We start from the raw sequence: 27,612 nt of genomic DNA, 5'->3' as shown, positions 1-27,612 counted from the left end.
TACTCGTCATCCTGCGTAGCTGTGACGTCGTGCTGTGACGTCGTTCTGTGGCGAAAATCTGGCGGCGTGCGTTCGGCTGCGCTGTGACAGACTGATGTTGGTCAAAAGACTGTCTCACATACAGAACAAGGAAAGAATAAACTAATACAACAGATCTCCAGGAGAAGGACCGGCCTCCGTCTCTCACCATGAGCGACGACACGGACTCCCCCCCCGAGAGGGAGATGAAGGTACGCTGTTAGCCACAAGTTGTGTTGACAAGTTAGCATGTGGAAGCTAATGCTTGTTAGCACTGAGTCGGTTGATTTCCTATGGTTCCGGCTAGCTTAGCTGGTTGGCTAGCTCTTAGCACATGAGCTACTTCTCGTAACGTTAATCCTCATTGAGAGTTTTAATATTTACGTGACATAATGTGAATTAACCGTCTCCCACATGTGTGTGTGAGTGATTAAGACCTTTTTTAAAAAAAAATACTTTTCATGTTTAGTTCATATTGCTGTAAATGTTAGCAACGCAGTTTAGCAGCATTAGCTAACGTGACGTCACTGCTCAGCACTCTGGCCCTCAAACAAGGTTTTAACTTTCATTTTTCAAGAATTTGCTTAACTTAGTTTTACCTTTTTTTAGTTGTGCACCAACCAGTCAAGTTGACAATAACCACATACTTCATGTTAGGCTTCATGTTAGTCACAGTTAAAGAAATGCAGCTGTCACACACTTTATTTTGTATATTATTGTTTTTCATCCTAGAGGGAGGTATGGTTTGGATTAAGTTTTGCAGGTAAAATAAGATAAAATAAGATAATCCTTTATTAGTCCCGCTGGGAAATTTACAGGATTACAGCAGCATAGAGGATAGTGCAAACAAGAGACATAGTAAAAAAAAACAAGATCAAAAATAAGTATTATGAATGAGCAATAAAAAAAACAGTAAAGAATCCACAGTAACTGAAATATTATATATACAGACAGAAACTATTATAACTATTGTATAGGTATTGCACTGGAACCATATATGTTAACCACCACAAACCTTTCACACTACTTGTGTTTCTTTTTCAGGATTTTCAGTTTCGTCAGATGAAGAAAGCCAGAGTCTTCGACCCTGCTGAAGATTTGCCAAGAGAAAGAAGTAGTCTGCTGACCATCTCAAACAAATTTGGTTTAACTTTTGTCGGGCTCGACAGAACATTCAAAGTTTACCAAACCCAAAACATTCTGACGGCTGATATGTTTGACGGCAATGCCAACGAAATAGGTATGCGTACGACCGTTCAGGTTTGAATTTGAATATTCAGCTAATCTAGTTTTCACTACATTGTCATGTTATTCATCGTTACCAACAATACATCTTCCTCTTATTGTTTTTTTATTCATGTCTCTTTCTCACAATTCAATCAAATTTCCCCCTTTGTTCCAGTCGAGGGGATAGCAGCATTGGCCGAGGTGACTGTGGACCTGACTCTGCACCACTTGGCGCTCAGTTGTGATGAACTTACTTTGTCAGTATGTGGCATGTCTGACAGGGGGAGTTTGTCCCTCACGTTCTATGATGTCCGCACCTTCGTGAACAAGGTGACTACTTTAGTCAGTGTACTTTTTGTGCGAGTGTATTAGAAATGCGCGTTGCTTATTTCAGGATTTTATATTAGTTTTTTTTACTTAACAAACATAAAAAGATGGTTGAAGATTTGCTAGTTGTGCATCACGCAGGTCTCGGGATCACCACAATCCTCCAGTAAATATTTGTCTAATGCAGATGACTTACTGAAATGAACAACGTTAACAGGGAAATAATATTCTAACAAATATTAGGTGAACATTTTAAGCTTTTTAAGCTGACATTATTCTTTCAGAGCTATACTTAATGAGCAGCAGCAGACTCGCAGATGCTCCTAATATATAATAACCCTGACATTCAGCAGTTATTTTTTATTAAATTCTCCGTCATGTCTCCAAATAATTATTCTACCTTTTTATGTTGACCTTTTAGAAATACACAGTTTGTAAACCTTTACTGTAGATGGGCATAGGTTATGAAATAATTTCATGACAATTAATTCAATTTCCAAGTTCACACATTTCAGTTTAAATGTGGCTACTTCTCTTTCCCTGATGTTCATTTTTTAAAAATGTTCTTGTTACTTTTCCAGGCAAGACCACAGAAGCTACCTTTTTCATCATTGATGCCAGCAGTACCCCCTTGCACTGTAGTGCAAGACCTGAAGTGGAATCCTGGACTTGCATCCATGTTGGCTGTCTGTCTGTCAGACGGCCGTATGATGATTTTGGATGTTACTGACAGTGTCAAAGTGCAGGCTGAGCTTCCAGCTTCAAGTGGCATCACATGTAGTAAGTGACAGACTGCGCTCATAGTGGAGTTCACATGTTCTCCATATCTCTGTTGTGGCTCAATTTTAGTTAATGTACCTTTTTTTTCACACAGTTTGCTGGAGTCCAAAAGGAAAACAAGTTGCTGCAGGAAAAATGAATTCCACACTCAGTCAATATACACCAGTAAGTGAACCTAATTCACCATCATTTAAATAATACACTTATCGCTCCATCATTCAATGACTGATACGATGGCTAACATATGTTCTCCTCTGTTAAAAAGGCACTGGAAGAGAAAAAAGTTATCCAATGTCCACACTTCTACACCTCTGACCAACCTGTCAAAGGTAAGACGAGTCCTGTACCAATAAAAATGTAATAACATCCGTGTTCCTGAGCTTGATTATGAAATGCATATAAGACAGACACTCCTTTGTAACCAGTATAATACATGTTATCTAATTAGTTTTACTTTCATTTATGTGTCCCTTCTGTGGCTAATACTTCTCTTCCCTGTTGTCTCTCACAGTTCTGGATGTGCAGTGGCTGAGAACCTTTGTGTTTGCAGTGGTATATGCTGCTGCAGATGGGTCCCTTGAGACCCCTCCTGAGCTAGTGTTGATCTCCCTTCCTGTGAGTACGCCCTACATCCATAGTCCACTGAATTCACCTCATCACATTTGGATCATTGTCAGGTTTCACCACTCCAGTTTTCAATAGAGGGGCAATGAAGATACATTTGGCTAGTTTATTTCTTTTGAAATTCACATGAATGTTTCGTGTTTGATTGAAGATATTTTCTCAACATGGCCACAACATCTAGTTGAAGAAACAAATGTAGCATTAGACGCTTTGCCAGATTATATATTGTAACTTTTAAAGGCCACATGCTTTGCGGTGTAGCCATATTCTTGTGTAGTGGCTCTGTAGGCACATATAGGCTCCTACTGCGGCTCCACCATATGCTTCCACCATACAGATGTTTCATCAGTTGTTCCATCTTGTGAATGTACATTCAACAAATGTGTTAAAGTGTGGTTTGTTTATGTTTGTTTTTTTTGTAGAAGAAGGATGAAAGGGTGGAGACAAAGTATCTGAACTTTAGTGACACGGTGTACGGCAGCTGCACTGAGCGACAACACCACTACTTTCTTAGCCATGTAGAGGACTGGTAAGAATGGTCACGATTTACAGGCATGGATGGTATAAGAGGCCCCCAAAAGCATGATAATTATGTAGTTTATCAGTGCAAACTCTTAAGTTTGATTTATTTCAATGTCATGTTAGATTGGTGTAATGTTTTGCTTCATCTATGTTTTTCATCTAGGGACCTTGTGTTTGCTGCATCAGCGGCTTCCATTGAAGTCAGCGTCATAGCTGCCAGACAAGAGGACAAGGTACCTAATTGAGTGATAAACGAAGATTTTATTGAAATAACAAGTTTAAAAGACACACTGTTTTGATTATAACTAGAAATGAAAGGTGTGATGAATTTCCATTTGTGTCATGAAGCGGTGTACGGTTCACACCATTTGTGTCATGAAGCCTGCAAATTTCCCTGCTGCGGGACTAATAAAGGATTATCTTATCTTATCTTATCTTATCTAAATCCTCAGTTTGGTGCTCATGCTGAAAAAACACTTAGATAGCAGCCTACAATTATATTACAAAGCAAAGGGCAATGCTAGTCTGTCATACAATGGTGGTATGATAGACAAGCATCGCAAAAAGGCGCTTTGAGCATTTTTTTGTTGAAAGTCTTGGAAGCGCTCCTCCTCTGCCAGCACAAGGCGCTATGTGGAAATAGGCCCTTAGATGTGTTATTTTGATGCACCTAAATGGAAAGGTTAAGCACATCAGTGCATCTAATGTGAAACGTTAGTCTTCAGCCCTCCATTATGAGAAGTATCAAAGAGAGTTGCATAACTGTTCTAAAAAGTTCTTCTCACTCAAAACCCTTTTAAAATAATTTATGCTAGAAGAGCTTCCCCCACCTACACTCAATAAACCCAATGCCAATTGCTTCACTAGCCCTCTCAAGGACAGCAATACTGACTTTTTTTGTATGAGGTCTCCACTACAAAACAAATAATGTTATCTTGGGTCTTCAGTGTAGAATTAGACTTGTTCAAAGCTACAAATGATCACATGGAATCCTAGTCTTGTCTAACATAAAAACTGTATTTAGATCATTTCAAATAGCTTTAATTTACAGTTTTAACACTTACTGCTGGTGTGATGAAAACACATCAAATCTCTATAGACTGTGATGACCATGACTTATCGTTGTCCTTTTAGATCTGGGAGCTCTGGATTCTGGAAGATGCGAGTAGGGCTGAGCTTCCAGTGACAGAGACAAATGACGACACTCTGCCCCTTGGCTTAGCCATAGACTACACCAGCCAGCAGGAGATCCACATCAGTAAGTGAACTTGGCTTTCTGTTTACTTCCTCTCTTGTCTTGTCTGACCAGCTTTTTCACATCTACACAATGTGATTACACTTTCCCCAATATTTGTCTTTCATTCTCTTCCGCAAACCCGACACTCAGAGATGGTTGTAAATTGACCTATTTTGGCCAAATAACACAAATTTTTCATCCCAGTAAAGTCTGTTTAAAAAATAAAAAAATAAAAAATTCTAATGTGATTCTAATAGTTTTATAATGTGATTCTAATAGTTTTATGTGTTGTATGTTATAGTTTTACCAGCTATACCGCCCACTCCATAAGCTTGAAGTATTTCAAGATATGTATTTAACTGTTTTTCTTAAATACTTCAAAGCACTGCAGCTTTTTTTCGTCTGTCTTCTCAGATTCCTACATACTAATTATTTATTTGTATTAAGTTGTTTGTAGCCATATTCAATAATCAGTTTCCTATCATATTAAAGTTAACTTTAATGTCATGATAGTTGGTGTTATGTCTTTTAACAGCATTCCTTGTGTCTTTTGTTTAAGCTCCCAAACATTTTATTTTCAAAACTACCCCTAATGATCAGATGAAGCTGAAATCCGTCAGGGTTCTTTGTGCATACAGCATCCACTGCAGTGCCGTATTGCACCGTGTGTAAAGAATATAGATAAGCTACCGTCTCAGTACACTGTTTTATCTTAAATGGCTTAGTCTGCCAGACACTCACGTAGAGCTGCTGTTGCTGTCTAGCCCCATCTCTCCCCGCTCACGCCAAGAGCTCCCTCCCCAACAACAAAAAAAACCTGCAATTGGAGCAACATTTTTACAAGATTATAGTCTAATCAAAACCTTTATCCGACGTGAGACTTTTGATCGGGAAAGCGAAGGGAAAGAAAGAAAAGTTATCTGTGGTTAAAAAAATAAAAAAATGCCCTCATTAAAATGGCTCAGGCAAGCTAGAGGACCACAACAAACAACAAAGCCCAGACAATCCTGTTGCAGAATGCTGATGAGGTTTACCATGTGCCTCTCCCTTCTGTTCACGCACTGTCACCAGTTTTGCTTCTCATTACCTTTCAACTATAGTTTCATAACTGAAATAAAACATAAACTGAACATAAGATGCTACATTTTAGTTTTGTTCTCTGCGTTGTGTGCTTATTCTGTGGATAACTTTGGATCATTTCATTTCAGGAAGCACTTTCTGTGTTTGCATAAATATGTATTTGCATACTGAATATGTAAAGTATAGGATAGTAGTCAGAGAGGTGAGTCAGTGGTAATTAATCAAACACTGAAATGTACTGAGGAGGTGCAGCCACTGCTGTCAAGGCTCATACTTGAGGAATAGTTTTAGATACGAAACAGCTGTAGAGTGGACAAAGTGTACTTTTTGACTCACTAGCTCAAATGACTTGTTTCAACTCTGACTAATGCATCTTTAAATTGGAGTGCGAAACACTCAGTCATTATTTAAATGTTGGTTTTGGCTGGTGGGTGTGAAGAGCAGGAAAGAGTTTGTGTTTTACCAAACGAGGCATCTTAGGACTGTAGTCTCTGCACATAATTACAGTGTGCCGTTTTTGAACTGACCCCTGGGTACTTATTTTAACCACTGGGGGGCAGAATGAGCCACGGTCAGGTTCGGCACTAACACACAGCCTGTGTGCTCTATTGCTGTCAAGGCTTTCATGATTAAAGAATTTTATATTTCCCCGTGCAGTGCTGGGAGTTGAGTCTTTTTCCTGCACATCATGTAGACTATACTATTTCTCTGTCTGATCTCTGTATCCCATCTTTCCACCCTCTCAAAGCTGATGAGAAGACCTTGCCTCCAGCCCCCACGATGCTGATGCTCTCCACAGAGGGATTGCTCTGCCCGTTCGCTCTGCTCAACCTCAATCCTGGGGTTAAGCAACTGGTCTCAGCTCCCACTGCCCTCGCCTTGGAGGGGGAGAGACTGCCCAAGCCAGGTAAAGAGAGCCGGAGACTCGATAGATGTTTTAGTCTAAAATGTTGTTTAGAGGGCTGCACAATGTTTCGTGATCACACATTGCAGTGGTACATTTCCGTAAGAGATAATCATCTAATGCAGTCTTGTCAGTCAGAGGCTGTTGAAATACGTGTGTTTATCATCTAACATGCCATCCTATTGTTTCTAAAGGTGCATTTTTAAGTGGAGATGGTATCACTGCTCAGTTTAACAGCCTGAGAAACCAGTCAATCAAGCAAACACCTGTCCAGATATATTAAGCTTATCTTCATGTCTTCAAGGAACAAGGCTTTAATTTTGCATTACAGTTTAGTTCTTAAACATAAAGCTGGTGTGCAGGACTTTAACATATAAATTAAGGCCTGTTAAACAAGGCCACAAATTGCTGATTAAGCCTATCGCTGCCAGGGAAAGCGCTCTGTAATTTCGTAGTAGATTTGTCTCGTAGATATGTCTGTGGCAACTTTCCAGGGCTGTCACACAAATGCCTGCAGGTGAGCTCTCCGCATCTCCCCATTGGAATTTTTCCTCTAAATGCCGAGTTATTTTTATATCTAGAACATCGCTATGGTCAAGTATCATTTATTTTCATTATGCAACACAAGGATGCACAACTTCAGCCCAAATTTAGTTGTAGCCCATTTGTAATACAACAAACGCATGACAAACAAAATAAAACAAAAACGTTCCTGTAGTGCATTTTTTTAATTAACGTCATAAGGAGCGTAAACGGCAGCAACAATATTTTTCCTGCGAGCGGGCATCAGACAGCCAGCTGCTGGCTGGGTAGTGAAGAGCCTTAGGTCCTAGCTGGGACCATTACTTTCATACAATTAAAATGAATTACAAATACACCAATGTAGTTGGGAGGTCTTGTAGCACTTTACGTCATAAAACAGGGCCTACAAAGATCTGAGTTGTGTTTTAGTTTAGTGGTGGTGAGAGTGGAAAGCAAGTAGAAAACGTTTTTGTCACTTGTTCTTATCTCTTAGGCTAATCCAGTGACTTGTAGAATTTGCAACCTCTGCTTGTTGACACAACTTGTAGATCTCATGTGATAAGATCAAATCAGAGCCAATTTCTTTTCTCTTCACAGGTTCTTTGGCAGCCCAGCCACCCAGAATTGCTGCCTCCATCCCATCAACCCTAGCAACATTCCCAAACCTTGGTCTTGCTTCAGCAAATGCTTTTACCCCTCCAGCCCCTGCTGCATCTTCATCTGCTGCCCCATTCAGCATGGCTCCCACAGCTCCTGTGACATCCATGGCGTCATCATCAGGCTTCACTTTCTCGGTCCCAACTACATGCGCCACCTCTGCTCCTCCACCTTTCTCCATGGGGGCGCCCCCACCTTATGGCTCAGGTTCCCTCGGCTTTTCCTTTGCCCCCAAACCTGCCTCTGACACTGCCTCAGCCTTTTCTTTCACCCCTCCGATCAAACCATCTGCAGTGGCAGCCCCAGTTCCAGCTCCAACACCCCAGAGCATTGCTGCTGCAGCCCCATCAACTGTGAAACTAAATCTAAATGAGAGGTAAATGATTTTGGACCCATCATTTATAATGGTATTCAAATGGAGACATTACAGTTTGTATACATACATACATACATACATGCATACATACATACATACATACATACATACATACATACATACATACATACATACATACATACATACATACATACATACATACATACATACATACATACATACATACATACATACATACATACATACGAAGACTTAGAAAAATCTGTCTGCTCTTTCCAAAGGTTTTCAGCCCTGGAGACCCCAGCACCATCCCCACAGTCTTTTTCCTTCAATTCCCCGCTGCCCAAAACAGTTGCTCCCAGTTCCAGTGGTTTGACCGCCCCTCCACTCGCAGCCACTAAGCCACCTCCTGTAATGAGTAAGCCTGCCTCAGCACCTTTTACTTTTCTACTTTGTCATTCTGATTTGATATTTAATCAAAGAATTCTTTAAATCCTAAGTGTTCATGGCTTGGGTTTTGATTCTAATGTTGTTGGTTGTGTCTCAGCCCCAGTTCGTCCAGTTCAAACCAGCGCACCGCCCACAGTCGTCCAGAAACCTGTTCCTGCTGCCCAGAACCGTGTCCAGACTCCACAGGTCCTTTCTGTTTATTATGAAGCATTTTTCTGTTTATACATTAACTAGACCTGTTTTATTAGTAGTAGATATTTAGCTAAAAAAAAAAAAAAATTGTCAAAAGATAAATATATCTACCGAAGTGTGTGTGTGTGTGTGTGTGTGTGTGTGTGTGTGTGTGTGTGTGTGTGTGTGTGTGTGTGTGTGTGTGTGTGTGTGTGTGTGTGTGTGTGTGTGTGTGTGTGTGTGTGTGTGTGTGTGTGTGTGTGTGTGTGTCGCTTGTACAAGTGTATCAATAGTGCGGAAAATGAGACTTGAAACCATTTCAATAATGTGTCTAGGTTATATGTTGGTGTGTGTTTCCCACTGACTTAAGTGTAGATGTTAATGACTTTATTACTTCACAATGCAGGCAGCTGTTAGTGTGAAGGCCCTGGAGAAGCAGCTACAGCAAAAGAAAGACTCTGATCCCATTATGGCTGGAATATTGGAGGAGGTGAGACATATCATTCAGTACACGCTAGAGTACCATGAACCACTTATTCACACACAAATACTTGCATATGGGGAAAAAATACTAGCATAAAGCTAGCTACATATTGTAAGATAACTGAACTATGTTAGCTGGCTAGCGCTAAAATTACACAACAGATGTTTGCTTGTTTTCTTAATATATAACCCGTTGAGATTGTAGTTGAGTTGAATAGATCGGTCGACATATCTGGCCCAATTTTATAATGATGTAAACTGGGTAGACTGGTTCACAAACAGCACAATATACCCCAGGTTATAAAGCATTATTCTAATGACATAAGACTCAATAACATTGGTTAGGTTAGCTTAATTATTTCCTGCTCACTATTAACTGCATAAACACTACAACTCTGAAACACACATAAAGCAAAGTCATGCTTACATTTACAAAGCATTGACAGTTAAGTTAGATATATTAGTTAGCCTCCTAAAAAAAGTTTAGTTTTTTAAGTTCTGTTACAGCATGATATGCTTCAGTTTGTTTCGTAACCAAACATGTCTTTGACTCGTGATCAGATTGCACACTTCCAGAAGGAGTTGGATGATCTTAAGGCACGAAGCGCGAGAGCCGACTTCAAGGTCGGCACCAATGAGGAGATGAAGGAGTTGAGGAAGGAGTCAGAGGACCTCCATATTTTCACTCTGGAAATTAAGGAAACAACAGAGGTGAGACCATGGTTAGAAAAACAAAATGTACTCAGATAAAATCCTTGTTGGCTAAATCACACTCACCAGCTAAATTCTATACCCAACAACTACCTCCGACTCAGAATGCAACGGTCTTACAGTCGCTGTCATTCATTTGCTGTGTTACGATAAACAAAAACACCAGCATGTGTACAATCATCCCCCCCTTGTGGCTGGGGAGACGATGCATAACATTTCAATATTTGGGTATTATTATTTTGTCTAGTGCATCAACAATATTTTTTGAAAGCAACATATGTGTATTTCTTCTCCTCTCCCTTTTTAACTTTTGTTGTTTAAAAATACACCAAAAATACTTTTTCAGCACTTAATTTTACATTCAAGTGTATATTGACAAAAGCAGAGACATATTAGTTTAATACCTAGTGTCTCCTTGTTGAATTAAGGTTATTATTTTCTGATTCACAGTCTCTGCATGGGGACATTGGTACACTGAAGACCACCTTACTGGAGGGCTTTGCTGGGGCCGAAGAAGCCAAGGCTCAGAGTGAGCTGAGCAGAGACAGAAACTACAGACAGCTGCTGTACAAAAAACCTCTGGACCCTCGCAGCGAGGAACACCTCAAGGTGAGATGTTTGAATAAAAGGATGCATTTCCTTAAGCCTTTAAATGAATCCCCTACACACCCCTAGCATTTTTGTCTATTATATAGATTTCTTTTCCTTATTTAGGAGATTCGCAGGCTGTACCAGTATGTTACGTTTGCTGTGGAAGATGTCAATGACGTGTTGGATGTGGAATGGGAGAAACACCTTGAGAAGAAGAAAAAGCAAAAGTAAGCACAAAAGACCTGCTATTGAAGTGTTTGATACTGAAAAGCTTGGGTGTTAAGTATCATTGGTTATGAAATAATGATCTTCTTCACAGACACATGGCCGTACCAGGGCGTGAAGGTCTGTTCACCACACTGGCCAACAACCTGTACATTATCAACCAACAGAAGAACAGATTGGACCAGTTGATTAAGCAACTCACCTCGCTGCGCCTCTACAACAAGACCACCACTCCAACTATAAACCGCAGCACTGCTGCTGAAACAACTGCTGGGTAGGAGCTGACAAAGAACAGTAGTAGAGACGGAAGAATTAGAAAATCTTGGTAGATTTTAGGTTTGTTGTGAGAGAGGAGACTCTGGAGTAGGTTTGAGAATAAGATCATTCATATTTGAAGTTAAACTTGACTTAAAATTTTTGGAGATAATTCAAGCTAAATAATTTCAACTTGTTTTATAATAGTATGGCGTAATAGCTAGCAAAAGAATCACCATTTTCCAAGAATAACAAAGATTGCACTTATTTCCTTCAGTGTGGAATGGGACATTAACATAAATTTTTAATTATCTGCATCGGTACACTGCAAACAGCTCTTAGAAAAGGTTTTGTTTTTCCCCATTTAAACAACTTGTATCTGTGTTTTTATGACAGTTTGGAAAGCGAGCTTGAGAGTTTAAGGGATGCACTCATGAAAGCCAGGCTGGACACCGCCCCGCTCAAAACCAAACCCCCAGGTATGAATCTTTATGTATTTTTTTTATTTAAAAAATAATGAAGAATATCAAATTTCTTAATTTTAACATATACTACATATACATTTTTCTCCAGCAGTCAAAATCTCACCAGTGAAACAGTCCCAGCTGCGTAACTTCCTCTCAAAGGGACAGATGCCTCCTGTCCGCTCAACTGCACCAGGTACACATATTCTGCACAAACTGATTTTTAACAAGGGTTACAAAGTATTTTTTGTTGTGTAAATTTGATCTACTGACTTTTGAAATTTGTCGTTCCATGAAAGTTTATAAGCGTAGTTTAGCTCTCTAAATGGACTCCAATATCAGCCAAACAAAAAAGGTTATTTAAACAAATGCATGTTGTATTTAAGTTAATATACAAAGAATAGAGGGTCATTACGTCAGTGAACTCTATTCTACATTCATTTGATTCAAATAGAGCGGCTTTGTTGTCAATAATTAACCTACCATCAAACTGTTAATGATATTTAATAATTTTCTGGAGGGAACTTTAGCCAGCTCTCTCTATTATTGTCAGGAGGAGGCGTTCAAAGTAGTTTTATCAGAACTGCAAATATCTTGTAAAAATTCAGATTTTTTATTTTTTATATTACCATAATGCAGCTCTACCACAGTCATGGGTTAACTAAATGTTCTCCATCTATTCTCTTCCAGCCAACCTGTCCCGCTCGGCCTTCCTTTCACCTAAATACTACGAGGACTTGGATGATGTGAGCTCCACCTCCTCCCTGTCCCAGTCCCTGGAGCCTCACCCAGCTGACTTGGAGCTGGAGGAGGAGGAAGAGGAAGATGAACTACAGCCAGAACCCCTCTCCCTCCCCTCAGCATTGCCCAACCCCCGCCACCCTACAGTTGTGAGGACCCCCTCTATCCAGCCTGGCTTTGGGGCCATCCAGTCCACCCCTTTAACAAAAATTCACTCAGTCCCGAGTATCGGCTTTGGACTCAGCCCTATTGCCAGCCCTAGTGAGTAAATCACACCAACTATTGTTTAAAGATTGTTTGGCATTTAAAGCCAGGAGATGCCTGCTTTTAAATGTCACATGTAAGACAGAGTGCAGCTGCCAAACACTAAGAGACATGCTTTGTTTTCTCAACTGTTGCTCACTGTATTGGTATTTCAGTTCCAACAAATAAGATCAACCTCAGTGGGGCTGAATCCACTGCTCTTGCCACAAAGACAGTAAAACATGGAGCCCCCCCAACGGAGAGGAACATCCCTGTCACCAACCCTGCCCAGCAGGCTGCAGCCCATGCTGCTCTACGCAGGCAGATGGCCAATCAGAAGCCAGGTAGGAGAGCATGATTTTTGATTATTAATTTGTTTATTTTTAAATGGTAATGGAAGATGTATTAGGTTGTTATGGGCAACAGTGTATTTAAATATCTGTTTGTATAATATTGAAGTGCTGTGCCCACTCTAATTCACCAGGGGGAGACACAGACTTCCAGATCAAATAATATGAACCTGGTAGCTTTATGTCCAAGCACATTGCTTGTCCCATCATATCTTAGAATCACACACTAAACTGTTTCAGTACAATTCAAACCAGGCTTAAATCACCATGGATACATTACATTCATTTAAATACACCTGCCTCGAATGTTCCTTTTTTTTAAATAAACATTGTTTGTGTGTTTATGTACACATGTGTGTGATTGCTCACATATGCATTTCTGTGCTTTCCAGCTGTGGTCAGTTCTTCCTTGACAGAGTCCGCTTTGAAGACGGTTCCTCAGGTGGTCAATGTCCTGGAGTTTAAGGACAAAGGGCCTCCTATGCCGGTTTCCAATATCATCAGGTAAAAATAAAAAACATTATATAGATCTCTTACTGTCTTGACATTTCCTTAAGTAAATGACAGTTATATGTGTTAAGTTTGGGTTAGGCATTGTCCTCGAATGGTTAAGTTTAGGATAAGTGAGAGATTTTTCACATTTTGGGAAAAAATAGGGTCAAGACCAAAAGTAATGTGACAACCACTTTTATGAGTTTCAGGCAGTTAAAGTCAGGAATATGTCCGAAGTTCTGTGTTGTATGCTGAAAGTCTGGATATGGCTCTTATGATACAGTTACAATGATATGAACAAAACAGACACTACTATTTAATTGTCTTATTTTACAGAATAACTCTAATCAATAACACAATATTTGTAGTTTCTCACTTACTGATGACACGTTTTAGCTGTTTTTCCCCTGAATCGTTGTATGTTGTATCTTTCAGTTGTGTGGTTTGGTTCTTACAAAATTATTCCAAAGTTCCAGTCTATACATGTCCTAACTGGTTTTCATGCAATTTAATTAGGTTTTAATTTCTAATTTGAAACCATTTTTAATTGAGTTTAATAAAGTAATCTATTTAATCTATTTTATCTGTCATAACTATGTGTTTCCTCTAATATTAAACATGTTATCTAATATTTATGGCGTTATATCATGCCTGTATCTATTTCTGATCCAGTGAGTAGATAGTCTGTCACTATGAGTCCTCGAGGGGTATGGTGTTTGTTTTGAATGTGTCTCCCCGGCATAGATTTATCAGGTCACTGACTCCACCTAATCTTAGCTGATGCTCACAACAGACACAGGCCAGCAGCCTTTGCATTCTAGCTTGTTTCCTCGAGTGTTTCATCTCTTCCATATATATATATATATATATATATATATATATATATATATATACATATCACTTTGTCTTTAGTCTTACCTTTTTAATGTTCAGTTAAAAAATCTGTTTCCATTTCCCTCTGTTTTATTAACCTCCCTTATTCTAATATATTGTCCTGTCTTTGCTAAATACAATTCAGCCCATTAAATATTATAACGGTTATCTTTATTTTTATGTCATGGCTCTACTCCAGCACACTGGATTTCAAACAAAATAGTGATTATGATGTTATATAAAACAGTATGTTTACAAAAACAGTATGCTGTAGAATGGAGCCAAAACAAAACAGTGTGAATACTTAGACTGAACTCTATGCACTCTTTCTTATTGTCTCTTTAAATGCCATTATCCTTTCATTTCTTCATGTCTTTTATTTGACTCTTTTATTCACTGCATGACTCACACACTCTTGCCTTGCCTCTTCCAGTCTCCTGCACCTTACTCTTTCTGCCTCACTGGGCTGTGCTCCACTTTTGTGCTTGATATTTCGGCAGGCCATCCATGCTTGCGGCTTTTCCCAAATAAAGCCTGCACACATTAACAAACAAGCAAAGCAAGGCATTGTAAGAGTAAGATGATTATGAATGTGGGCTTTTCCCTGATTCCAACATGCTCTTTTGTTCTCGCAGTAGTGTAATGGTTTAGACATTTCTTCAAACGATTCCTAGCTCGATATATTTTGTTTTACCAGAACAAAATATAAAAAAATTCAAAAAATGGAAGCTCCCAAGAATTTCAAAATCCACATTGTTGAAGATTTGGTTAAAATTTAAACTACCATTAATTTAGACTTTGAGCTAAGGAATCGGTTTGACAATTGTCCCACAATATGATTATATAGAGAGATGATAAACTGCAATATTACATTTTTGACCAATCCTACACAAAGGAAAAACTTGGTAGCAGAGACCAGGTTTTGGGTTGTGGATACCTCATTTAAACATGAATACCTCATCTCACTAAATTTTTAAGGTGCGAGTTGTATTTGTTCCACCTGGATGGAATTTTAAAAAAACAAAACGCTTAACACTCTCTCCACTATTTGTTCTGCTCTCTTTCCCAGCTCATCAATACCAGATCCAGCAGCTCCGGTCTTTACAACAGTTTCTTCCAACCAGGCCAAACGAGTGAGTACTAAATCTATCCATCCCTCCCCAAGCTGTTTGGGGTGGGGAGGGGGTTTGTACACCCACACGGCTATATAACTATCATTTAAGTGACACATTATCCTCAGATCTGTAAAATATATCTTCAATTGCTCACAAGTCAAATTTACGGAACATGTTTACGGAATTGATCAAACATTGAAACATGAAATTATATTAGGGTATACCTTTTTTTCCCTTATCACCCAAATCTACCACATATGTTGGAATAAAAGCACACAATCTGATTGTCAAAATTTAATTGATTAAAAGAATATGAACATATTGACTTGACCACGTGTAGCGGTTGGGATTTCTGTTTGATACAGCCACACATAAATGTCTTCAATGTATTTTTTTATTTTTTTTTTTTAAATCCATGTACATGCTGTTATTTAAATACTTAAAATCAAGCACATTCAGTATTAGTATCTCTCTCCCTGCACATTTAAAGATTGTTCAACTTGGGAGAGTTCGCAGATTGCTGACAGTTTTATATGCGAACACAGACCATTAAGTACATGGGTGAGAAATGCCCCAGCTCCCTCTCATGTTGATGTTACAAATTGCAGTTTGGTGACATGGGAACTCCTCGCACACATCTTCATCACGGTTCAAGTTAATGGGAATGACCCAGAACATGGTGATCTCCAGCCATGTGTGTGTGCATAAAAACCTGCTTTTTCTCTACATCTGCCTTGCGATAGCAGCAGATATAGCAGTGTTTTCAAAGGAACTTGCACAATGATTTTTTTTATCCTACACAATGGATAAACTGTTTGTCTGTATCGATGCTTTACAGAATTACCGGTAACCTTTATTTGCCAATGCCTTTTTAAAAACTGTCTGCACAGAATCCTACCCAAGGTATCCAGAAGATGTCCGCTGAAAGCACAACCACCCCACAATCAGGCTTCTTGTTTGGTAAGCACTGGTTAGACATAGGTGAATGCATAGTTTCCTCTAACCTGTTTTCTTTTGGGTTTTTTTTTTTCAGATTTGGTTACGCAATAAAACTAAATTGAAATCAATAACATTGCTTACTATTCTTGACTATAGTAGTGCAAAATCTTGTCTTTTTTTATTTTTTGCATGGTGACACCTAATATGTTAGATTTTGATTGATTTCATGAACTTCTTTACCTGGGTCCTGACCTTTTTAACCCGCCCACTCCACTGAGTTCGAGTCTATAGATTTGCCTGGCATCCTTACATGAAACGACGGAAGTGCCAGTCGACTTAGTGGGTCTCTAGTGATTGGAAATTTATTAGAGTGGAGATAATGTCAGACTGAAGATGGAAACAGAGTGTAATGAGTTGACAATTCTTCCTGATATCAGCCAATAAACTTCTGTGTCTTTCAGGTCAATCGCCCAAAACAGATGTTTCAGTGGCTCCTGCTTTCTCAGCAGAGCAAAGCACCAGCAAAAGTTTCCCCTTTGCATCAGGGTGAGTCAATTATGAAACTTAAAGAAGCATTCTGAAATATAAAGAATGTGCAAGTGAACACTGACAGCTCCTCTATGTTGTGATTCTCCAGATACTGCAGCAATTTTACCAAATGCCTCTTAAAATGATACCCTGCCCACATATTCTGTTTCACTAGGAAATGTGTGGTATTACAGAAGCTAAAGATGCTCTCACTGTTGGTTCATTGTAACCTAAATTGTCTCTTGCAGGCCTTCAGGCTTCAGTTTTGCTTCTGTTAGTCAGGGAGCTGGAATGTCACAAGGTAATATACTACAGCAACTTGCTATCAGATATTTTTAGGGGCAGATCACACCGAGAGGCTTTTTTCCAGCTATGCGTCTTAAGTGTGATCGGCCCCTTGATGATGTCAAATGTATATGCACTCATCATTGTCTTATATGCCTCTCTCTAGCAAAAGATGGGAATAAATTCTCCTTTGCTGCAAATGGCAAGATGATGTTTGGCCAGACTGGAGAAGAGCCATTCGGCCTCACCCCCAAATCCCCTTCCCCTGCTCTTGGCACAGGGGCTCCCACCCAGCCTCCAAACACATCAGGGGACAAATCTGCCTCTACTGCCTCTGTCCTCAGGATAGATCCACAGCCGCTTAAGACCATTGGTGGAGAGACTCTGGGCAGTTTCTCTGGGCTACGTGTGGGCCACGGAGAAGAGGCTAAAGACTCAGCCACCAAACCTGCTACTGGCTCATTTAGCTTTGGGGAAGCTGGACTTGGTATAGGCAAGGGAGCAGCACAGTTTAGCTTTGCTTCAAGCACCCAAAAGTCTGCAGAAGATGCTACAGGAGCAGCGTCAGGGAGTTTGTTCAAGCCTCCTGAACCGACCCCCAAGCAGGCCTTCTCTGTGCCCCAGTCCAGCTCTTTTGCCTCAGCTTCACCTACGTCTTTCGGTAGTCTCCTAGCTGCTTCTCCAGACCCCTCAGAGGAACTAAAAGTGTCCCCACAACCTTCAGAACCAACACCACCCCCTGAAAAAGAACCTGCTACCGCACCACCTGTAGAAAGCGCCAGTCCCCTTGTAGTATCTGAGCCTCCAGCGGCTGCAGCCGCGACAGAAACCGCAGCAGTTGCAGCACCAACACCCACACCTCCTCTGGCCACAACTGCCCCTACCGCAGACTTCCCCTCGTCCACCACTGCACCAACTGAAGCAACCGCTCCAGCACCAGCCAGTGCGGCTCTCACAATAGACGCCACCCCAGACAGCACCATCACCATTGATCCTGTGCCCACTTCAGCTGCTTCCACCCCTGCTGTAGCACCTGTCTCCCAGGTAGCTCCAACAACATTCCAGGTGCCCAGTTCTGACAAACCAGGATCCATTTTTACTCAACCTACTCCTGCAACAACAGACAGCAGCTCCCTTGGTATTCTACCAGTTATCAGCACAGTTTCCGCCGCAGCCATCACTCCCACCCTTACTGTTGTTAGCAGTACAACAACCACAGATGGAAGCTCTATGTTTGCACAACCTGTTGCTCCTCCAGCTTCTTCAGCCCCCTCTGTCCCCGCAGCCCCAGCAGCCCCAGTAGCCCCGGCATCCACAGGTTTTGGCTCAACTGGCTTTGGTGCATCACCTGGAACTGGTTTTGGCAAATCTGTGTTTGGCCAGGTGAGTGGCTTTGGTCAGCCTGCCAGTAACACCGAAACACCCAGTGGCTTTTCTTTTGGCCAGTCAGCCTTTGGAGCAAGTTCCAACGGTGCGACTACTGGCGGAAGTGTTTTTGGTGCTGCTACTGCTACCAATGCCAGTTCCTTCTCCTTTGGCACAAGCAGTGCCAACACTGCCAGCAGCACTGGCTCAGGGCTGTTTGGACAAAACACAGCACCAGCATTTGGCCAGAGCTCAGGATTTGGGCAAGGGTCTGTGTTTGGGAGCAACACCACCACATCCTCCTCTACAGGATTCAGCTTTGGACAGCCCTCAGGTGAGTGTGAGTCTGCACTTGATTTCTTAACGCTCATTGATAAAATACGGTAGGAAGTTGTGGCCAACAGTTTTATTTCTTTCTGCTGTGTAAAAAATCAGTGGGATGCAATAGTAGTCTAGCTATAAAAGCAATAGTTTTGGAAAGGTTAGAGATGTCCAGACTCCTGATTAACTTTATTTATGGGGTCTCTAACGTTTGGGTGTCTGCCAATACGAAGTGTAATCTAATATTTATATTTACTTAAATGTTGTATATGTATCGATACATTGAACAAATAGCTGTAGTTACTAAATTTGTAGAATAAGCATGTATGAGGTTTCTAAGCTTATACTATACTAATATGAGCCCTTATCACAAATGTTATTAAGGCTCGTGTTAAAATCTTTTTTGTCATGTGATTTTCATTTTTGTCTTGTATTCTATGGCATGAGCAAATTATAGTTTCAATGTCGCTAATGCTTCTCTGAACCTGACTGTCTCAGGTCATTACATTATTTCACCTCAACACAATATCAGACTCAAAATGATATTGGGATCCTGTGACTATTAATAAATTAGGAAAATGGCACCTCCAGGCTTTCAAAGGCATTTCTTATAAAAGGTTCTCGGAATTTGGGGCGGTGTGATAGTCTGAGTAAAGAGGGTGGCATGAGGGAAGTTTTCGCATTCCCAAAGAACATAATATGGGAATGTCTGTGTCTCTGTGGACAGCTGATGTTAATGTGTCAGCTCAGCAGTGAGACGCAGCCGCTCCTGTCTCTACAAATGGAGCTCTGAGTTTCAAGAGTTAACATATTCTGTTATATGATTTGGGGGGAAGAAAATGAATATGTGTAGTGGCTACTCGAACATTTCTATGGCGTCATCGGCTTCCTGACGTCTCGTAGCGCTGATGATGTCTCGGTCTTGACTCTATTTTCTTTTCCTTCTTATTACAGCTTTCGGCTGCACTTCTGCCGCCCCTGCGTTCGGCCAACAAGCTAGCAGCGGCAGTGTATTTGGACAGGTATAACCCACTGATTTTTTTTTTATTGTTTTTTTTTGATGAATGATAAAGCAACCAACCAATTTCATTCTTCTGGGAACATTATTGAACTAACATTTCTCTCCCAGCAGCAGCAGCAGCAGCAGCAGCAGCAGCAGCAGCAGCAGCCATCATCTGGTGGGACTCTGTTTGGCTCAAATCCAGCCAATCCAGCTGGCTCAACTGCCGGTGGAGGGTTCTTCACCGGCCTTGGAGGCAAACCGAGCGAAGACGCTGCCAACAAGAACCCATTCGGCACCAATGCCCCCACCGGAGGGTTTGGACAGCCTGCTCAGACAGGTACGCTAAAGCAATCTGTACAAAATGGGTTAAATTGCTAATTCACATATTGTTGAGTGAGTGTGTCAGCTCTATTATACTTAAATCTAAATAGAAACTGAATCAGAAACAACTTCCCATTTTACTGTCCTTGAAAGATGCTTTTATCTGCCTAATGCGTGCTTTATGCTTGCCCTGGTGAAGCTACACCACAAAATGTCATCATTGTGACAAGTTTTCGTGGTGCTTAGTCGTGCACTTCTGGATTTTTTTTAATAGGCGCCTACTGCATGGCTCGAGGCTTATCAGACAACTGTCACAAATCGTTTATCGATAAAAGCACTATTAAAATGTCTGATTTTTAGAAAGAAGGCTAAATCAAATTGTTTACAGGATGTTCAACCTTTGTTTCTTCATAATGCAATTGATTCTTGACTCCTTTTTTGACAGGGCTTGTGATAAAGTATGTCCATTAATATGAGATATGAGTTTAAAGCTAATTACAATTCCTCCTCAGCATTGAGGAGGTTAGTTTATGACGTTTTACCGATTACACTTGTCGACTTCTAATTATATTTTGTTGAGATTACTGCCACGAATACACTTTGAGTAAAAGGACCTTTTTGCATGCTCATAACACATATATAAACAAAACTTTAATCTCCTCTAGGTGCCAACACTCTGTTTGGGAATAGCGGTGCCAAGGCCTTCGGTTTTGGACAGTCGTCCTTTGGGGAGCAGAAACCTAGCGGGACCTTCAGCACCGGTGCAGGGAGCGTTGCAGCTCAGGGATTTGGCTCCTTCTCTACTCCCACCAAAGCAGGTACAGTGTTACATTACATTACATTACAGTCATTTAGCAGACGCTTTTATCCAAAGCGACTTACAATCAGTAGTATATTACATGTCATTCACCCATTCACACACACTGATATAACTACCATGCAAGGTGCCACCATCAGACTCTAACTAACATTCATGCAACATCCAGTCCACACCGATGGCAAGCCTTCTCTTGCCCAAGGACACATTGACTGCCGAAGCCTGGGTATCGAACCACCGACCCTCTGATTGGAGAACTACCTTGCTCTCCAAAGCAGGTACAGTGTTGTCCACATTCCTTTTATTCTAATAGTACTTTGATTCTTCAGTCCTTGTTGGCTCAACCTACTCTCATTCACTCTATGAAGTTGATGCTTGCTTGCACTTTGCAGTTAACATTTTATCAGGGCATTTAAAACGCTGACATTTTCAGACCAGACTCTATGTGCTGTTCATACATCCTTAGGGTAGGGATTCATTTTCTTAAATACAGCTAAATTACTATCAAATGTAAACTGGGGTGTTATTACATCATTTCATAATTCCACGCTTACACGCATTCCCCTGATGTGGATTGTACTAGAGATGTTCGATGATCTTTGATTAACATTTTTGTGGGTCTGACTTGGGGGGGCTCTGCATCAGTGATGTGTGAGGTTCAGGGATAGTGGGAAGGCTGTAATAGCAATCCTTGGCATCTGTGCGTTAATGACGTCTTGCATCAGCTGACTCTTGACATTGCTTTCTCCTTTATCACCTGAACTAAAGCAAGTGCTCTTATCTCCTCCCCCCAGCAGAGCAGAAAGTGAAGTAGTCATTGCCTGCCATCAAACTGCTGATGCAATGTTACCCATCAACACTACAAGTCACAGTGCATATGCACATTTGATACCCAAACGCTTTACGTTAGTTATTTAAGATACATTATTTCAAAACTATCATTTTATATAAGTAATAGTGAATAATCATCACTATTCAATAGAGCTGCAATATTATGGGTTAAACAAAAGGGTACATTTTAGTGCTTTTCCATTCCTCAGTATCAGTTAAGTTAGTCATTTGAGTTTAGGTCTCACAGCTTTAAAATGACTTTGCTGATTCTGTCCTTAATAACCTTAAATATAAAAGGACATTTAGCCTATCTTGATATTTCAAGGCCTGTCTTAACTGCCCACTATGCTACTATACGCCCAGGCACCAAGACTTTTTAGTAGATCAATTTAAATTGCTACTTAAGTTAGCCATAGAGTTTAAGCATAAGGAAATTTACTGAATTCACTCCCAAATAGATACCTCGCTTTTCAGGATTTAAATTAAGTTTCTGTCTTTTTTTCAATTCTTGGTTATAAAATAAATAAATAAATCCTGGTCGTTGTGGTCGCCAACCAAGCTATTTCTTAGCTCTATTGGGATATTGGTACCACTCAGCACACCAATGCCCTGTCACTGGCCTACGTACAGGGAATGTAATCTGGTTACATTAGCTCAATCAATTATTTACTGGGGCATGCTGGTAGCCAGGCTGTAATTTCAGTACACCCTTTCTCCCCTGCCACTCCCACCTCTGTGGCTTTGAGTTGGTGTGAAGTATTCATCCTGTCTTTGAGTTGTCACAGTGTGTTGTTGCACAACAATAATGTACTGTACACAACAAGACACATTGTTGTACTTCACCAAGTTCAGACATATTTTTGTGAGATACAACAGGGGAAAATATTTACTTGCATCGGATATATGATTACCAACAATACTCATTTTTATATGTATTTACTTCCGTACAGTTATTACCATTATGGTGTCAGCCCATGTTTACACCACATGTGGAATGAATGTGTAGTTATTAGTTTATATATTTACCCAGGAGTCAAAGCATGTGTGTTTAGCCTTCTATGAAAATAAAAAGACCCTTGACATAGGTGAACAAAATAAGATACATGCTTCAAAGGCCACAGAAAAAGCATCATCACTGACCTTTTTTCCTTTGTAGAAACAGTGCTGATGACCATGTGACTCCCTGTATATATTCTGCTGGTTTCTGTTACAAAACCTTTTTGAGCACTGATCTATTACCCCCCCCCCCCTGCAGGTGGCTTTGGCAGCGCTCCAGTGTTTGGGAGTCCCCCTTCCTTTGGTAGTTCCCAAGCATTTGGTGCTGGAGCAACATTTGGCGCAAGCCCTTCCTTCACCAACAACATGGTTCCCTCAGCTGGTAAAGTGTTTGGAGAGGGAACACAGGCTGCCAATATGGGCGGATATGGGTAAGAAACTGAATAAGCTCTGTGAAATGTTAAACAAAAAAAATAAAGTTTCACTATAAAAAATAATTTTTAAGGAATGTTTACATAGATATGGCCGAGACAATATTTTAGTGTAAAACATTAAACCAACTGTTGACTGAGAATTGAGAAGGTGGGAGCAGAGCAGAGCAGCCGGTTTAGCTTGCATGGTAGAGCAGCTTTTTGGGGACTTCTCTCATCTGCTCTCTCTCTCTCTCTCTCTCTCTCTCTCTCTCTCTCTCTCTCTCTCTCTCTCTCTCTCTCTCTCTCTCTCTCTCTCTCTCTCTCTCTCTCTCTCTCTCTCTCTCTCTCTCTCTCTCTCTCAGTGCGCCATGCCTAACACATAACACGCAGAAGAACAACTGAAGAGCACCATTCACCACATTGTTAAACCCTCTATTAACAATATAGTGATTAAAATAAACCAAATGGAGCAAATTTTAGAAGCCCATTTGAAACCTTGTCTACTTAATGAGGGAGGCTGCTTTCACACTGTAGCGCACACACACAACATTTCTTTCTTCCAAACCCAAATTTAAAATTGAAGTTTTGAATTTGACAGAAAAATCGTGCTAAATTGGAAATTCCTTACAACCCCTCAAAATATTTTTCTTGATTTCTCCAGCTTTATCAGCACTGTGTGTCCAGCGTATCCATGTGTTTTGTTAAAGGGTGCATGGCATTGAGCCCAAAACTCTGGAGCACTGTGCAGGACTAGATTATTCCCCTCAGATAATCTCAATCCAGGGTCATGCTGCCTGCAGATTAAACTGGCTTGTTCTCTCTCTCTCTCTCTCTCTCTCTCTCTCTCTCTCTCTCTCTCTCTCTCTCTCTCCCCCCTCTGTTTTGCTTATTCTCCACATTCTCTCCCTTGGGAATCAAGGGGAGTGGGATTACTGCTTAAACCCCCGTCTCGCAATCCACACACACACATGCACACGCACACAAACACAAACCATCTGAAACCTTCTGCCTTGCAGCATGTTTAATCAGTAGCATTACACTAGTGTCTCTTTCTTATCTCCCTTATATTATCTTTGTGCAAATACATTTCTGCTTGAAAGCAGGGCTGTATAATGACATTCAGTCATGGTTTAGTATTTTCACTAATTTTGTCTCATCAGCCTCGCTCAGTATCAGATATTTATTTTCAATTTAGAAGTTGTACCTTTTTAGTGACTGTCTACAACCTCACGCCGTCTGTGTCTGCTTTCCCTTTTCCAGGTTTGCCTCACCGCCCAGCGGCCCGTCCTTTGGTGCTCTAGCCAATCAGGCTGCTCCGTCGTTCGGGGGCCTGGCTCAACAGGGCCCCGGGTTTGGAAGTCAGCCCAGCAGCTTCTCAGGCTTTGGACAACAGCCACAGGCGGGAGGTGAGACCACGACTTCTTTTCTTCCCTCATCATCTTCAAATGTCTTCTTGCTTACCAGCACTTAGTTGAATATTGTAAACAGCACAGTCAGTGGCTCAAGTGTAGTCTGCATGCAATTCTTCATCAGTACAATATTAATAGTAATGTCAACAAGGCATTTTTCATCCCATGAATTTATACAAACCGTGCAAATCTCAATTGTAATTGCCCACCCAGTATGAAGCGATTTATCTTATGTCTGAGCACAACATTTTATTTGGTAATTCTTGGAAGCTTTGAAATGCAGATGTACATAATTTATTATTAAAATAGTAATTAAATAATAATAATAATCACAAGATTATTATTAGGATTATTATTGTTCAAAACAGGAAATGATCATCATACAATAGAAATAGTTATGTTCTCTACAAACATTCATGTCTCTGAGTTCTCTTGCCTTCTTTCTCCCACTTATTTTTATGTGATTGTTTTTTTCCAGACTTTTCTCCTTTAACTTGTTACACATTTGTCACATTAGCGTCTCCTTTAATGGCTTTGTTATTAACCATATACATATTTTTCATCAGACCATCCAATTGCTAATTTCATCCATGTATCTTTTAATGCCTTCCCTGTCTCTATCCTTGAGCCCGGGGTGGCAAAGTGAAATGAGAATTGCAATATAATTGTGAATTTTCATCTTTTGCCACAAATTCAAAAGTCATAATGCTACAATCACCCAATGAATCCCTTTTTTCCCCCTTTTTTGTAGGATTCTCTGGAAACACCTTTGGGTCTACAAACCAGTAAGTGTGGTCAACACGTTTCATTTTAATTTGTCTTTTCGTGTGTGAACCAATGAATGGACAGACCCACATTTCGCCGTTCCTCCCTGGCAGCAGTGTGTTGTGCCTCTGGTGTTGTTTGAACTTCAGATTTAATACCACCTCATCTATTTCCTTTTCTTTGCCTTTTCTCTTCTCTTTATTTATTTTGATTCAAACAGAGCTTTATTGCTATTTCACTGTAAAATCAGTGGTACAATAAATCTTGCTTAAAAATGTGGTCCAATAGATTATACACTAAAATGTACAATACAATGCCACTCATACTATATATACATCAGTCTGACCCCACAGGGAAAGTCGATGCTCCTGAAATGAGTGTGTGATTAAATACTCTCCTAGCACTTCCTTACTAATTTGCCCCCTTGTGATTATAATTTAGTTCCAATCCTACTGCTTCTCCTTTTTCGGTCTCTCATCCTTCAATCCCACTTCCTACATCTCCTTCTCTTATGCTGCTTCTCCTTCCATTTGCGGCTGTGTGTCACATGGCAGCCAGAGTTCCCGGGGGTGTGTTCCAGTGAAATGCACTCTGAAGTGTGCAGGAGTGTTTTCAAGACGAGGCTTAGCCTATTGGACACGTTCACATGCTGTTAATAATCCTTCTCTCCCTCTTTTTTAGTTGTTCTTTTGTGACTTTCCTGTATAGTACATTCATCTCAATGCTTCTTTGCTTAACTCTACTCATTCATTGGATTCTTTTTTTTTCTTCTTTAGTTAATATGAAAGACAAGCCTCTATCCTTTTGACTGAAACTATATATTTATGAATTGTACCACAATTTAACACCCTAAAGACAAAACATCAAAATAGATAACAAATAAACAGAAATCACCAAACCATCCTAAATCCATCATGTTTAACGTACTGAGTGCTGGTCTAAATGAAAAAACAAAATCATATTGCTATTTCAGTTTCAGTGATATTTGATATATTACACAAGACATTCATGTGTGTCTGTTTTTATATTTAATATGAAGCTGTAAAGCTCTGCTGCTTGTTTGTTTTTCCTTTTTTACCCCTGAAATTAACAAGTTCCTGTTTTAGTCCTGCTTAAAACACAAACAAAACAACATAAAGCTCCTCAGCATCACTTAGAATACCTGTCTTGTTTTTGCAAAACTTTATTGAAGCCGTCTCCTGCTGACAGAAATATTTAAATCCAATATGCAATATGTTAATAACAGCACCATAACTTCAAATGGAAAATTGTACATAGCCTGGTATAAATCTAATAATAATTCTACAACTGGTGCCCTTTAAAGCATTGAAACTCCTCTCAGTGATCTCTCCCTCTCTTCTTTGTCTGTCGTTTCTTCTTCCAGATCAAGTCCACAAACATTTGCCAGTTGGAGAAGCTAGTTTTATTAAACCTCCACGTCACTGCTACAGTGCTTTCTGCAATCAAGCTCTCCGTGCCATGTAATGGGTGAAGGGAATAGGGCCAAGATTGTGTTGCATTTGGGCTAAATAAAGAAAAGTGAATTAGAAGATATACATGCATTTTCTCTTTTTAGAAAAGTTTTGTATATTCTAGAAAACGTTTTTTAACCAGATTTCAGTTGCAATCACATTAACATACATTTAATTATTTGGGAAGTTTATGCCTGATCCTAGTTTTTTCCTAGGACACAGGAGAAGCAAGTATTGAACATGGAAAAACAGGTTTTTGAAAATCCTAGAAAACTCAAAATCATTTTTTTGTAAACAGGTCCAGGACCTTCTATGGACAATGAAGTATGTTGTTACACATTGATGGAGTTTACAGACTTGTCATAACATTCATACTGCAGGGCGATTTTGTTTTCTAGTTCATTTTGTGTCCAGCATTTGTGAGTTTTTGTTTTTGCACTTTTAAGCATAGAAAATGACGGAACAGTTCAGTCTTTCATTGAATGATGGGTACTTGTATCATTTGCATGGCTATACAAACTCAAATTCAGTCCAGTCGTATCTGTCAGTACAGTTGTAAATACATGTGGCCTGTACCAATGTAGAATTGACTGAAATTAAACAAGCCCAACATGCTAAAATGTGATACAAAGGATTGTGGTCAGGGGTGAAAAAAAGTTATATATTCCTTTTCAGATGATTTTTCCAGTAAATCCCCGCTTGATATATTTTTAAATGAACTGGTAGAAATAAATGAAATTTCTCAAAA

General features: G+C 40.1%; 1 protein-coding gene across 3 annotated transcripts; it reads left to right on the top strand.

Moving 5' to 3' along the window:
• On the top strand, positions 1–27,612 carry nup214 (nucleoporin 214). 3 transcript variants are annotated; one of them, XM_054612450.1, is made up of 36 exons: positions 1–230; positions 1,063–1,258; positions 1,421–1,575; positions 2,154–2,352; positions 2,447–2,517; positions 2,618–2,681; positions 2,864–2,967; positions 3,399–3,505; positions 3,662–3,731; positions 4,633–4,756; positions 6,564–6,722; positions 7,839–8,274; positions 8,517–8,653; positions 8,783–8,871; positions 9,263–9,346; positions 9,901–10,050; positions 10,501–10,659; positions 10,765–10,868; positions 10,961–11,140; positions 11,518–11,600; positions 11,698–11,781; positions 12,276–12,587; positions 12,746–12,913; positions 13,312–13,423; positions 15,354–15,417; positions 16,290–16,359; positions 16,800–16,884; positions 17,115–17,167; positions 17,318–18,850; positions 19,792–19,859; positions 19,964–20,177; positions 20,827–20,979; positions 23,065–23,236; positions 24,479–24,624; positions 25,379–25,412; positions 26,777–27,612. In XM_054612450.1, exons 1-36 carry the CDS (start codon positions 189–191, stop codon positions 26,811–26,813), a joined length of 6,018 nt encoding a protein of 2,005 aa, XP_054468425.1. In that variant the 5' UTR covers positions 1–188; the 3' UTR covers positions 26,814–27,612. The 3 variants fall into 3 exon arrangements, with proteins under 3 accessions (XP_054468425.1, XP_054468424.1, XP_054468423.1); XM_054612449.1 differs by having other exon boundaries at positions 11,695–11,781; XM_054612448.1 differs by having other exon boundaries at positions 11,695–11,781; positions 17,318–18,856.

This window comes from Anoplopoma fimbria, chromosome 14 (assembly GCF_027596085.1).
Source record: "Anoplopoma fimbria isolate UVic2021 breed Golden Eagle Sablefish chromosome 14, Afim_UVic_2022, whole genome shotgun sequence".
In the NCBI taxonomy this organism is placed as follows: Eukaryota; Metazoa; Chordata; class Actinopteri; order Perciformes; family Anoplopomatidae; genus Anoplopoma; species Anoplopoma fimbria.
Note: the sequence above shows the minus strand (reverse complement) of the source record. Positions and strands in the feature narration are given on the sequence as shown.

What these genes read in the sequence shown, in the direction of transcription:
- nup214 (XM_054612448.1), top strand. Translation starts at nt 189, where the DNA reads ATGAGCGACGACACGGACTCCCCCCCCGAGAGGGAGATGAAG. An exon ending in CGGCAATGCCAACGAAATAG is followed by an intron (nt 1,259 to 1,420) that starts GTATGCGTACGA and finishes CCTTTGTTCCAG; the next exon opens with TCGAGGGGATAGCAGCATTG. An exon ending in TGGACAGCCCTCAGGTGAGT is followed by an intron (nt 18,857 to 19,791) that starts GTGAGTCTGCAC and finishes TTCTTATTACAG; the next exon opens with CTTTCGGCTGCACTTCTGCC.